This window comes from Mustela erminea, chromosome 9, assembly GCF_009829155.1.
Source record: "Mustela erminea isolate mMusErm1 chromosome 9, mMusErm1.Pri, whole genome shotgun sequence".
NCBI classification, from domain to species: Eukaryota; Metazoa; Chordata; class Mammalia; order Carnivora; family Mustelidae; genus Mustela; species Mustela erminea.
The window spans coordinates 98181242-98195127 of record NC_045622.1 but is presented as its reverse complement, the minus strand read 5'-3'; the positions used below and the strand labels follow the sequence as shown (position 1 = coordinate 98195127).

General features: G+C 36.3%; 2 protein-coding genes across 2 annotated transcripts; both read right to left on the bottom strand.

Moving 5' to 3' along the window:
* Window positions 1-238: 238 nt before the first annotated feature.
* Window positions 239-1171, bottom strand: LOC116599457 (olfactory receptor 4C46-like). Its single transcript, XM_032359309.1, has one exon. It carries the CDS (start codon window positions 1169-1171, stop codon window positions 239-241), a length of 933 nt encoding a protein of 310 aa, XP_032215200.1.
* Window positions 1172-10759: 9588 nt separating this feature from the next.
* Window positions 10760-11767, bottom strand: LOC116599877 (olfactory receptor 4A15-like). Its single transcript, XM_032359829.1, has one exon. It carries the CDS (start codon window positions 11756-11758, stop codon window positions 10760-10762), a length of 999 nt encoding a protein of 332 aa, XP_032215720.1. The 5' UTR covers window positions 11759-11767.
* Between the last annotated feature and the right edge of the window lie 2119 nt (window positions 11768-13886).

Below are 13886 nucleotides of genomic sequence, written 5' to 3'. Positions count from 1 at the left end.
GTTGAAAGATCATCAGATTTGGATGTAGAAAAAAAAGCAGATCCACACACTAGCTCCGTCTGACATTGGGCTACTTATTCAATGTTTTTGAATTTCCTTTTCCTTCATCTGTAAAACAACAATAATCATAATAATACCTCTCTTTCGTAGGCGTTGTCTCACATGGGAGGTATGGAAAGTGCTTTAAAGTAATATAAAAATGTAAAAATCATGATAGAAATAAAATCTTTGTATTGGGTCACTTACCATCTGTAATTGCATTCTTGTTTAATAACAGTCTAATGGCATTTTTTACCTCTGTATTCCTGACTGTGTAGATGACAGGGTTTAACATGGGAGTAACAAGAGTATAGAATACGGCTATGGCTTTATCCATGGGAAAAGTAGCTACTGGTCGCAGATACATAAAAATACAGGGCACGAAGAACAAGACAACTACTGTGATGTGCGAGCCACAGGTGGAGAGGGCCTTTTTCCTCCCTGCAGAGCTGTGAGTCTTCAAGGAGCACAGGATGACCACATAGGATACCAATAACATGATAAAAGTGATCACAGAGATTACCCCACCATTGGCAGCAACCAAGAGACCAACAAGGAAAGTGTCAGTGCAGGCAAGTTGTATCAGGGGGAAAATGTCACACATGAAGTGATCAATGATATTGGGACCACAGAATGGGAGCCAGAAAGTAACCAGAATCTGTCCAATGGAGTGGAGAAAACCTACTGCCCAACACACACCCACCAGGAGGCAGCATGTGTGGTGGTTCATGATGGACACATAGTACAGAGGTCTACAGATGGCCACATAGCGGTCATATGCCATGACCACAAGGAGGACAATCTCTGAAGCTCCTAAGAAATGTTCTATAAAGAGCTGTGTCATGCAGCCACTGAAAGAAACAGATTTTGAATCAAAGAGCAGATCGGCTAGCATTTTAGGGATGATGGCAGAGGAATAGCATGCATCTATCAAAGACAAGAAGGCCAGGAAGAAATACATTGGGGAGTCCAAAGCCTGGCTACCAATGATAGTAACCACAATGAGTAGGTTTCCTGTGACAGTGACTATGTAGGTGATAAGTAACACCAGAAATAGAATTCTCTGCATTGGACGATCCTGGGTAAGTCCCATTAGAATGAATTCGGTCACATTCATCTTGTCTTCTTTCATTTCAATCCTGATGATAGATTCTGGAGTGCAGAATTAACCTGCAAAGATAAGATCTCCAAATTCAAATGATGAGAACTTTATATTTTGGATTTTTAGACAAGACCAAAACATTTTAGTAGTATAAGGTATTTTTTCATGGTGTACCAAGAAAAGAAACATCCTTTTTCTATTTTATAAAAAGAGTGAATTTTTGAACTAACTCAGCTTCTTTCAAGGTTCATCACCTGATGAACCATCACTGAGGATATGCTAGAGGACATCCAGATACAGGGAACTAACTCACCATATAATTAGCCTGATTGTTTCTCAGCTAATAAGAAATGTTAAGAACTGTTCATTAAATATTTTTTTAAAGACTATTTGTACAATTGTTGATTTAATATACAGGTTAAGTGCAATTCACCTTTTTCTTTTCATTTAAAAACCCTTCAAGTAAGTGGCAGAGTAGATCTGTACCTGTATTGTTCACCTCTTTATCCCCAGCACTTGGATCAGTCAGTGTCTGACCCATAGTGCTATTCAACAAGTATTATATAAATAAGTTAGTTGGAAGACTCCTTACTTATTTTTCCTGTGTTTTCTTTTTTCCTCCTAACTCCCCAGATCAAAGTGTTTACTCTCTTACATGGGAGAAAAAGTGGAATTCACAGAACAGGAACTAGATATATTCTTGTATTCTTTCCACCCCTTCAGATCTATTCTCAGTGTGTACACCCTGGGCAGCTGCTTTCCCTGGTCCCCTTCAGCCAGAACTCTCTTAATTCTTACCAACAGGTGGTACCAACTGAATGTAAGGCAGGTGGGAAGAAAAGGATTTCAGGGTATTTACTGTCAACCAGTGGGTGTCAACCAGTGGGTGACTGTCAACCAGTGGGTGACTGTCAACCAGTGGGTGACTAATGAGACAGAACTCTTTGGGACAGAACTTCTGGTTTCCTGTAATCACTCTCTCCCCTTGCTCTCTCAGGTCTAACTTTGATAATGGCTTTATCATCCCTTGCTGGTTTCCCATAGTCCCACCTACACCCTGGTAAGTAAACATAATTAAGCTCTTCTAAATCTTTCATTTTAAGTATGTTGTTTCAGGGCTCCAATGGATGCAGAAAATATGTGTTTTTTTCCTTTGTATAAAAAAAAGAAAGAAAGAAAGAGTTTTCCTTTTATATAAGTTTATTTTATTTATAAAACATCTGTACTTCTTTTGATGTACAGAGACAAAGTAAGGTTAACTTTTGTTAGAAAAATATATTGTGTAAGAAAGAAATGTAACCTAAAGATTACTGGACATCTTCAGTTGAAGTCTACGTGTTATCTATGACACTCTCTTTGGGATTATATGATTCTATTGGATTTATGCCTTTTGATATCTCGAGCTATTCAACAACTCCTTAAATTTATAAAACTGATAATAACGCTAACAACTCTGGTCCATAGAAATACAAAGGCTACTGGGTGGAACATTGATTGATTTCGCTGGTCATTACAGATCAAGCCAGTTTTGCATTTATTTGTAAATTATTCACACATCCCTGACTGAATAATGTAAGGGTGCTATTTTGGAATTTCCTTTAGGCTGAGTATAATCATACCAGTTTCCTCATTAATGAAAGAACTAAATAAAACCTTTGGTATGTGTTCATTTTATATTTCTTTGAGAGTCATGGTTTCACGTTTTTAAAAATTATCTTGCCTCTGAATAAGAGAAGAGCAACCACTATATTTAGGAGAGATAAACTAAAAGACTTCTAGAGATCCAGATATTCTTGACCTCTGTGTTCTTTCACCATGGGTTTTTCTGTTTTATTCTGTTGGAGATTTGTTTCTGCTTAATCAATTTGTAAAAATCTTCTTTAAAACTTGCTTTGAAGTAAATTAGAAACAAAATACGTTATTGAATTTATTTTTTGTTAGCTTCCCAATTCCAGGCCCAGCCAAACTTAGCTAATATGAGTATCCGTAGCAACCACATTGAAAGGAACCTGCTGAAAAAAGTCCCATCATTCTGGCCCTGGTGTGTGTGTGTGTGTGTGTGTGTGTGCGCGCGCGCGCACGTGTGTGATGTAGGGGAAGATTATATAATGCAATATAATTTTATGGTTTATTTAGTCATTCGCTTATAAGTTCACCTCAAAATACTCAAGGTCTACTATATGCCTAATACTCTAGGGAAAAAAGCAGATAATGTCTCTACTTTCCTGAAGCTTATATTCTAGTACGTAGAGACAGAAAATAGCAAATAGAAAAGGAATTATATATTATGTCAAAAATACAATACCTGCTAGGAGAAATATAAAGCAGGGTAAATGATACATGATCCCTGAGTAGGATTTTTTCTGTAAGCTAATCAGAGAGGGCTTCTTTGAGAAGGGATGGCATAAGCCAAACTTGAATGGCTGTGGAAGGACAAAGGTATCTGAGCATAGAAGCTTCCAGATCGAGAAACCAGCAAATGAAAAGTCCCTGAGGTGGGAGCATGGTTGGCACCACAGATCAAAGGAGGCTAGCTTAACAGGAGTGGGATGAATAAAGAGTGGTTGATGACAGATCGTGCAGACACTGTAAGAGGATTATTCTGGCTTTTGTCTAGAGAATGGTTCATAAAGGAGCAAGAGTAGAAGCAGACTAGTTAGGAAGTTATTGCAGCCATCTAGCCAAAATGTGATGGTGGTTTGGACTGTGATGGTAGGAGTAGAGGTGGATGTATTATGAAGGTAGATACAATAGAATTTGCTGAGAGACTTGACAGAGACATAAAGAGAGAAAAGAGTAAAAATTACTCTAAAGTTTTTTGGACAATTTCACCTAAAGACAGTGTTGTCATGTACGGAGACCATTTCATGTCTAGATGTGACCACTAACACAGCCAACATTTGCCTGAGTGTTTACAAGTGCCAGACACATTTACTCTTTACATCAACACTGAAGTCAGACCCTGCTATCATCCTTATGTAAAAGATGAAATAATGAAGACTTACAAAAGGAAAGGAAGCTGTTCAGTGTAATTCAGTAGGTTGTGACCCTGGCCTTACACTGGAATAAACAGCAAAGATAATTCTATAAAATACATTTAACCTCTGGAACTCTTCACTATTTACTGTAAAATGAATATACTTGGCTCAAAGGATATCTGTCAGAGCAGAACATTGGCTATTTCTGTAACTGGCACGAAGTAGGTACAAAGGTTGACATTTGACCATGACTATTATATAGTATTCTTTCTACGAAATTCATTGTGCAGTGAATTCCTAAAAAAAAAAAAAAAAAAAAAAAAAAGAGAGAGAGAGAGAGAATATTTATCTATCGTTTATCTTCATGGTTCTTAACTATGTAGCATGAATCTTCTCCTCTTCTTTACCAAAGTGGCTGCTTGTAAACTATTTTACACATAGACACACCGACTCCATACACATTAGATTTATTAGTTAGTCTTGGCATCAAATAGACAAAGACAGTTTTTATTACAAGATTACAGTTTCAAAATGAGTGCCAAATATAATATTCCAACAAAAAGAAATAAATTTCCTGCAAGTGTTGTCATTCTCTGATACTCTCCCCTTTAAACTCCTTTTTTCTCTTTTTTTGCTCAGCACCCTCCCTTCCCCACAAAAATGATCCCTGCTTGTTCACTCCTCTCCATGCTACTCTCATGTCTTCAGATTTTGTTTCCCTAGAGTCATCTTTTAACCTATAATGATGAATATTTAGGTAATAAATAATATTACTCCCCTTAGAGTCCAAGAGGGTACCTCTTCAGTCCCTTCTGAAAAAGGACTAGTGAGAGTAATCTAGTAGAAGAATAGCTACCAAGAAGACTGGGGAATGGGAAGACAATTTATCTGTGTCTATCAACACTGCAGGTGATAATGTGGAAACTAGGAAGGCTATTCTGGGAGACTCTAACCAGCCCCCTTTTTCAGCCTCTAGGGTGAAAAATGGAGATCTATTAATAGGTGTTATCAGTATAGATGAGATAAGTTAAGGAAGGATTTTTTTTTTTTTTCTGTGTAAGTTGTGTAAGCCAGAGAGAATCCAGTCCTTAAAAAATCCAATGCTTTATCTCTTGCAAACAGGGTTGTTTGGGTCTCTGGCTTACCCTTGCAATTATATCATCTAAACATTATGGTGAATTAATAGAGAAGCTATTAAATAAGGTATAGTTGTGGTAATGTCACAACAAGATAAAATCCACTTGTTGCCTTTATGAAAATCATTCCCTTATTTCTCTAAACCCATTACTCATTAATTCATCCTTTCATTCATTGCCTAGTGCCCAGAGTTTCACTGATTCACATGTTAATTCAGTAACCATTTATTACACCTTTAATATGTGTAAGTGGCAGGAAAGCAGTCTCCCAGGGGGAATGCAAAGACAGGAGCCTGATTTGAAAGAGTTCCTCCTCTACCATAGGTACAACCAAAATTCTAATGAAAAAGAGAGAAAATATTAAATGTGTCAGAGGCCAAATAACCACATGTGAATTACTGGAAGATGAAGCATGGATCAGGTCTTTGAGACTAGAACACTGAGTTAGACATTTCAACATTTTGTACTGAAGATTAAGTGAATGCCTAAAGTAGGAAATAGAATTCGAAACACCTAATCTTGAAAGAACTGCTTCAGTTTCCTATCATTTCAGGAAGCAATCTGTATAAAGATTAAAAATTTGGAAGCAATGAGGTTCCAGTCATTTCGTATATTTTATCAAAGAGCATCTTACTCTTAGAGAGAAAGAAATCCTTTGCTTCGATTGCTTTCAATTATCAGAAGCCACATCTTCAACCAATAGCCATGATGTTTTCACCAGCCTCTCTCATAGAGTAACACATATGGAACAACCAAGAGTACCTCTCCCAGCAGTGCTCTCCCTCATTAAGAACCAAAGGGCATAGGAGTTGAGGAAGGAAAGGTGTACTACACCATCAAGGAATAAAAGCTAAAAATCATTTCAGTGCATCTAAATAAAGCACTCCTTTTGCCTTCAGGAATAGAAGAAATACAAATCCAAATCTTCCAACTCAAAGAAATATGCTGTTACCTTATTGTTAAATGTTAGAATCTCTTGGAAAAGTATAGGTACAAGTATTTAAAATTATGCGTGAAAAAATGCAGAAAGTAAATAGAGCAAAACCAGTATTATTTTTATAGGTTTATTGTAATGCTGAAACTATAACATTTTTACTTTTTGAACTTATCTGTAATTTATATTTTTCTATCATGACTACATATTATTCTAATTTTAGAGAATATACCTTTTAAAGAAATTTTATTACCATTTCAAATGTCCCAATAGCTCTTTCTTATCTCTCTTCTTATTTCTTTTGGTGTCAGAAATATTAAAGTTCTGAGATGATTAAGGACTAAGAAAGTAAGTTTACTCTCCTCTTAAGAGATAGGAATTATTTGGTAATTATAAAGTTCTGTGTGAGATTAGCCATTATTATTAGAAGTAATAATCAAAAATTAGTATTGACTGTCCATATATGCTAGACATCATGCAAAATGTAAATTATCTCCTTTAATATTGTTTAAAGAGAGTTATATGTGGTTGAAAAGTTTCTTCTTCTATTATACAGATAGGAAAACTGAAACATGAAGAAGGAAAGCCTTGTATCCCAGGACATATAGTTAGTGAGAAACAGACCTAACGGTATAATTCAAGTCTGTCTGGCCTCAAGTCTTGATCTTGACCTTGGCCCCATATTACTTCCTACAGGAACACTCACCGAGGCATATAGCAGGATCCTTAGTTAACATCCATTTTTCAACAAAGGCTTTAAGAAGACTGATTCTCATTCTAAGTTGTGGAGGTATTAACAAATAAACTCAAGAAACACTTGGGAATTTGAAATGCATCAACTTCTTCCTCTCAGAACTTCCCATATTTTCTCTCTGGAGAATTTACTTTTTTCCCTCTGAAGAATTTAGAATTACTATTAATTATTTACTTTGTCAAGTCAGTTAATAACATATTACTGTCCCTGTCCACTTCTAATTTGCCCTAAATTCACCATCAAAAGGTAGTATCCTATATCAAGCACTTACTATTTGCAGTCCTTTCATAGTTAATTCAGTATAACCCTAGAAGATGAATACATTATTTCCAACTCAAAGATAGAAAAACTGAGGCTTAGAATGATTTATTTCCACTTTTCTGGGATAGTGTAACTAGTAAGCGGTAGAACCCAAAGCCAATTTCTATTGTTTCAGTTCCACAATGTTACCTACCTAATTTAAGAAATCTCCAAAATAAAAAATCCCTGAAAAGTGTTGTATCATGTTTGACTATAAGAAGAATACTAGGGGCGCCTGGGCGGCTCAGTGGGTTAAAGCCTCTGCCTTCGGCTAAAAAAAAAAAAAAAAAAAAAAAGGAAGAAGAAGAAGAATACTAATCTTGGATTTCATATCATATTATGAGAGTTTTCTGAAAATTCAACTACATGGAAGCCAGAACTTGATGAAACAATCAGTAATCTTAGGCAGTGGAAATTGAATGAGTTATTGAAGAATACCTAATTCACTTTTTAAAAAATTTTTCATATGAAGAATCTGAGACAAATTAAGAATACAAATTTAGGTTTCTTAAATCCTAACTTATTTATCTTCTTCCTGCATGGAATAGCTGATATTCTCACTTTTTGCAGAGTAATCCAAACAAAAAACATTGTTTTGCTTGCCTAATTGGTCTATATAATTACTTCAATGAGCCTCCTTGTTTTCCAAGGGAGACCTGTCTAAGGAAATGAGGATTTTGAGAGATCATAACCAAATACATCCTTTTGACTCTACAGGATTTTCTCATACAAAGGCAAATCACAAAATGTAAATATTAATGATATCAGATTTTATTTTAAGTTTGCATTTTCCATACAGATTGAGCCTGTCTCTCCATTTTGTTTCCAAACCACGCAAGTAAATTAAGTGGGAAAGTAGTAAGACTCACTCTCTGCATCTATCAAATCTCTTTGGTAACTAAAAATATGGTACTACTTTTTGCTTAATATTTTGGAATGAAAGATTAGTTTTAAATACTTCTATTGAGTCCTTCTTTCATTCCATGAAACTATACTCTGGCAACCAGGGACCCAAAACAGAAATGTATTCCTATAGAACACATGGAAGTCTAACAATGTATGTGGAACTGCCCCATTATGATAACTTTTGCTCCTTCTTTCACCTTTGGTCTGCTTTCAGACTACTGGACCACAGGAATGAGCACTAGTTTGCAACATATTTCCAGTCATTGCCAGAAATGTTTGACTATTTCTCTTTCCAGAGCACAGTTACCCTGGCAAAATGATCTCAGATGCTGTAGAAAATGGTAAAGAGGAAGATATACATCCCTATTTGTGGTGCTATCACAGACTATTCGAGGATACCTATTGATTCCTTCATTCAAAAAATTCAAGCTTTAGGTATTATTCACATATGGTGATTTGATGAGGAGCCATGACCTTTATGAACTGAATTATGGTGATTCAACTCAGGCCTTTATTCACCAAATCTAGATTATTGATCATCATCATCATCAAAGTCTGCTTGGGCTGTCATAACAAAATACTACAGAGAGGGAGGATTAAACAGTCATTGATTTTTCCCACAGTCTTGGAGGCTGGAAGTCCAAGATCAAGGTAGCAACAGGGCTGGTTTTTGATGAGGCCTCTTTTCCCAGCTTGTAGACTGTCCATCTTCTCACACTGTCCTCACATGGCCTCTCCTCTGTGCACACATTTCAGAAAGAGAACTCTCTCGTCCCTTCCTCTCCCTACAAGGACACCAGTTCTATAGGACTCCACCCTTATGATCTCAAGGAGTACCACTTGTTCTATTTCCCACTGTTCAAGACTTGAAAGTCTAAGTACAAGTCACATGAGTAACGAAACTTTCAGAAGACTTCTGGCTCACCCAGTTTCTGTCTGTAACCTCCCAACAGACCCTGAACAAGAATTACCCCCTCAGAAATGCTCCCAAATTCATGACCCACTGAAACCATCTGAAATGGTGAAGTGATTGCTGGCATTTTCAGCTACTAAACATTGGGGGATTTTTTTATATCACAATGGTATCTGAAACATTGCAGCACTTTAGATACCATATTATTACTCATGGATCAACTAATTGAACACATAGAAAGCTAAGAAAGGGAAGAACAGATATACAGATATTTTAGATATAAAAGTAGAGGTGTTTCAGGGTAGTGGGAAATTCAGTGGTTTTCAATAAGTGTGCTGGGAAATTTATTCTTATGATAAAAAGGAATGTATTTTTCTACCTCACACCATACCTGAACATTGATGTTCTATATGGGTTAAAGATGTAAATGTAAGAAGCAAAACTTGAAAACTTTTTTTTAAATTTTATTTTTAAAATCAGGACAGGGAAGGACTTTGAGAAGTATATGAACACAACTTTCAATCTGAGTCCAGCTTCCTCATTTCTGCATAATAACTTTGGTGGTAAATCCTTGATCCCAACTGTATTCACAACAGTATCCAGGTAGTAGGTCCTCCAATTCTGGTCATTTTGAAGTACTTAATCCACTGTACTGGATTTCCTTATGATTAAAACATCTAGGTTAGTTTTTATTTCCTTCATTGAAGAATAAATAAAACTTCATGGCTGGCATTTATTCAATACATTTTAAAAAATGGAAGCATTAATATTGCTAAATACAATCACTGGATCCAATTACAAATTGAAAGAAAGATGAGGGCAAAAAATACCAATTTCATACCCAATCTTTGTTGTATGTTGACCTCTCAGCAAGGTAATGTGTAATGCCAGGGCCTTCAAAAATGACCTTTGTAATACAATAATCAACCTCCAAAATTTCTATAGAGAAATTATAAAGAGAGAAGTCACTTTTGACTTATTATGTAAGTCTAGAACATAAAGTTTACACAGGAGAAAGGCATTCATATATAAAACAAAACATATTCCCCAAATTCTTAACATTTATTATAATTTTAAAAATGTATACCCAGAGAATTTAATTAAATGTAGGTAGACTCTGACAGTCTACTATCTGAGAGACTAAATGTGTATTCATCTACCGGAAGAGTCATTTGATCTAGATGTACAGAATTCATTGAACAATTTAAGTTTTCTGCCCAAAACTTCATTAGGATATAGAAACTCAGCCATATGCTACCATCCCAGTATAAAGTTATAAAGTTCACTTCTCATAGATCTATCCTCAGCTATGAACATGTGCTGTGAAATTTCTAATTATTTAATTTGACCCCTGTTAAATTTATTTCTACTGTTATATTAAAGTTTTTTTTTAACGATGTGAATTTTTAATTTTAAAATCTCACTCTCTTGGACTAAGAATAATTTCTATGAGGTCATATTTTTATATACCATGGAGGTGCCATACTCTACCAACAAAAACTTGAAGTAAAACCAAAATTCGTTGCTCACTGAAGAAGCTTAGCACAATATGATTATATAGATCAGAGATTAAACTTATACAATTCTCTTGCTCTCTAAGGGTTGTAACATACGCCATTTAGATAAAGATTAATTTATATAGCTATTTCAGAATAAAGAGGCTAACTAACCCAAAGGAGATCATTTTTAAGATGTAATCACTGATAATGGAAGCAGTCCTCGATTCTGTGAAAGAATGAATATCCTGTTCTGCATGAGCAGTACAGCCCTCTGTCAGTTGAGGTCACATTTTTACTCCAAAGTTTCCTCATGGCATTTTTTATTTCTGCATTTCTCAGGGTATAGATTAAGGGGTTCAGCATGGGAGTTATGAAGGTCAAAATCACAGTCATGAATTTATCAATGGGAAAGGTAGAATTAGGCCTTGCGTACAGGAAGATACAGGGAACAAAGAATAAAATGACCACAGTTATATGGGATGCACAGGTGTGGAAGGCTTTGTGTTTCCCATCCAAACCATGAGTCTTAAGGGAGTGTAATATGACCCCATAGGAAACTAGGAGAATGAAGAAGATGCCAGTGCAAATGGCTCCTCCATTAGCTATCATAGAAACTCCAATGAGGTAGGTATTGGTACAAGCAAGTTTCAGTAAGGGATACATATCACATATGAAGTTGTCAATGACATTGGGGCCACAGAAAGGGAGCTGATAAATAAAGAGAAACTGAACCATTGAGTGCAGAAAGCCTCCAGTCCAGGCCACCAGCAGCATAAGAACACATGTCCTCTGATTCATGATAATTAGATAATGAAGTGGTTTACAGATGGCTACATATCGGTCATAGGCCATCACCACCAGAAGAATGACTTCAGCACCAGCCAATAAGTGATCTAGAAAGACTTGAGTCATACAAGCCTGGAAGGAAATAGTTTTCTTCTCATAGAGCAAATCTACAATCATCTTGGGAGCAATGACAGTAGAATAGATGGCATCTATAAATGATAAATAAGCAAGAAAAAAGTACATGGGAGAATGCAGTGACCGGCTGGCCATAATGGTTACTATGATAAGCAGATTGCCCACTATTGTCACAACGTAGATGAATAAGAATGGGACAAAGAGCACTTTCTGCCCCTCAGGATCCTGTGTGAGCCCTAGAAGGACAAACTCTGTCACATTGTTTCTATTTCCCATATATTCTTTGGAAGGCATCCAACTCAGGCATCAGAGGCTGTAAATGAAACGGCCATAATGAATTTGAGAGGATCGCGTGCTTTGTGTCAAAAACCGTTGCCACACTCAACCACGTTTGCCCCACAGGGCCTCACACAGGGTGACTTTCCAGAGAATGAAAGTTTAGAATCACCACCCACAGTTTCTGCTTTCATTTCCACAAATATCCTGCATCAACTACAGGGAGATGAGTTCTCTGGGAGGTACATGGCAGTGGGCTTATCTGTGACATGACCTATCAAAAAACAAGGAAGCGGCTTTCTCCAGAATCCTGCCTACAAATACTTCATTTTTTATTTTGTATGTCATTTCTTTTTTTCTTGAATGCTTTCTGGGTTTCTGACACTGACTATGAAAACAAGATCATCCTTAATAGCCTTGTTTACATAATAATATCTAGTGCATGGAGCATAAAGTGATTACCTGACATTTAGATAACTGCCTTTCTGAATGACTTCACTATGAACTCCAAATATCAAAAAGTATGTCACCTCCTACGGTGAAAGACCCAGACATACTATGAGTGCCCCTTAAATATTTATTAAACTTTATTTAGCCCAGCTAAATTTTAAACATGTACGAAACCATCTGAGAAGAGATCAATACATTAAATTCTTCCCTTGGACACTTGGGTGGTTCAGCTAGTTAAGGATCTGCCATCAGCCCAGGTCATGATCCCAGAGTCCTAGGATTGAGCCCCACAGCCAGCTCCTAGCTTAGCAGCGAATCTTCTCCCTCTCTCACTCCCGCTACTTGTGTTCTCCCCCTTCTTTTCTCTCTCTCTCTTTCTTTCTAAAAAATAAATAGAATCTTAAAAAAATAAAAATAAAAATAAATTCTTCCCCCTTGTGAAAGTACACTTTGTTTGAAAATACAGACACACACATATTCACACACAAATGGAATAGGCATTTATTACAACAGAGGTTATAGAGGAGAAAAATGGATGGTACAAATTTAAGTAAATGGGTACTACCTAGACATTTTCCCTACTTTCCAAAATGGTTTAGAATTGGTTATTGCTAACTGTAACTCAATTCAGAATGCCAACATAAAGATTTTAGGCAGAATCATGGTATAGTAGCATGAATCCCACACTCAATATCTCAAAACATTAATTTTGTTCAGTCATCCTGGGAAAATCATGTCCCAACTCATGTTCTTATTGGAAAGGTTATAGCCTTCCCAGAGATATGTGTTTCTGAACTCTAGTCATGGAAAACCTTATCTTAAATGACATGTTAGCACTTAACTGCTGGACCATGTTTATACTAATCAGGGTGAATTAGCATGTGTTAAAGGTTATTTGATTATTAAAGTGATAAATAGATTACACCAGATATTCCGTTCATATTGTTAGCTCTTGATTTTCCGAGTCTATGTGGAATACAAGACATTCCTTCTCACTTGAGAAAAATAAATTATCCATAAGGCCAACCAGATACAACCCAGGACCAATTGTACATGCAATATGTGCAACTTTGTTTTGGCAGAATTATTTTAGATGTGCCCCATTATAATATCTACATTTGTAAACCATCATTTGTGAAGGAAAGCTTATTCTATTCTTTTTGCTTCTAGACAAGCCAGAGGGAGAATAAAAATGTAGCAAAGAGATAATAAAAGAAAACAGAAAAGGCAGATAAGAACTAGCAAAGACCATAAACTGAATGAAATAGGCTCTGAATTGATTGAGTTTGGTTTGGGGAAACTGAATTGGAAGTAGAAGAATTTCAGATTTCCTGAGCTTTCAATCCGGAGTTAGACCAGAGGGTGACCTAGCATCAGTACCAGGACTCACTGCTCAGACTTTTTACATTTCCAGAAAACCAAATTCTGAACCTTAAGATTTATCAGAAGAGACCAGATGCTTCAAGGACTTCCATCTTTGGGACTTCCAGCAGGTTATTCACATACATACATAATTAAATATCTCCACTCACAGTTATGAAGCTATGTCAGCATTTATAATGACGAATACTCACAATGCATAGGGGTCAACTGAGCATTCAAGAGATAACTTCCAGTATGAGGGTCCAACACCTTGCCCTGTAGCACTCATTTGTTTATAGCTGTGTTTTCCCCAGTC

Bases quoted from the DNA above. Each gene is read 5' to 3' on its own strand.
- LOC116599877 (XM_032359829.1), bottom strand. From the start codon at position 11,758: ATGGGAAATAGAAACAATGTGACAGAGTTTGTCCTTCTAGGGCTCACA.
- LOC116599457 (XM_032359309.1), bottom strand. From the start codon at position 1,171: ATGAAAGAAGACAAGATGAATGTGACCGAATTCATTCTAATGGGACTT.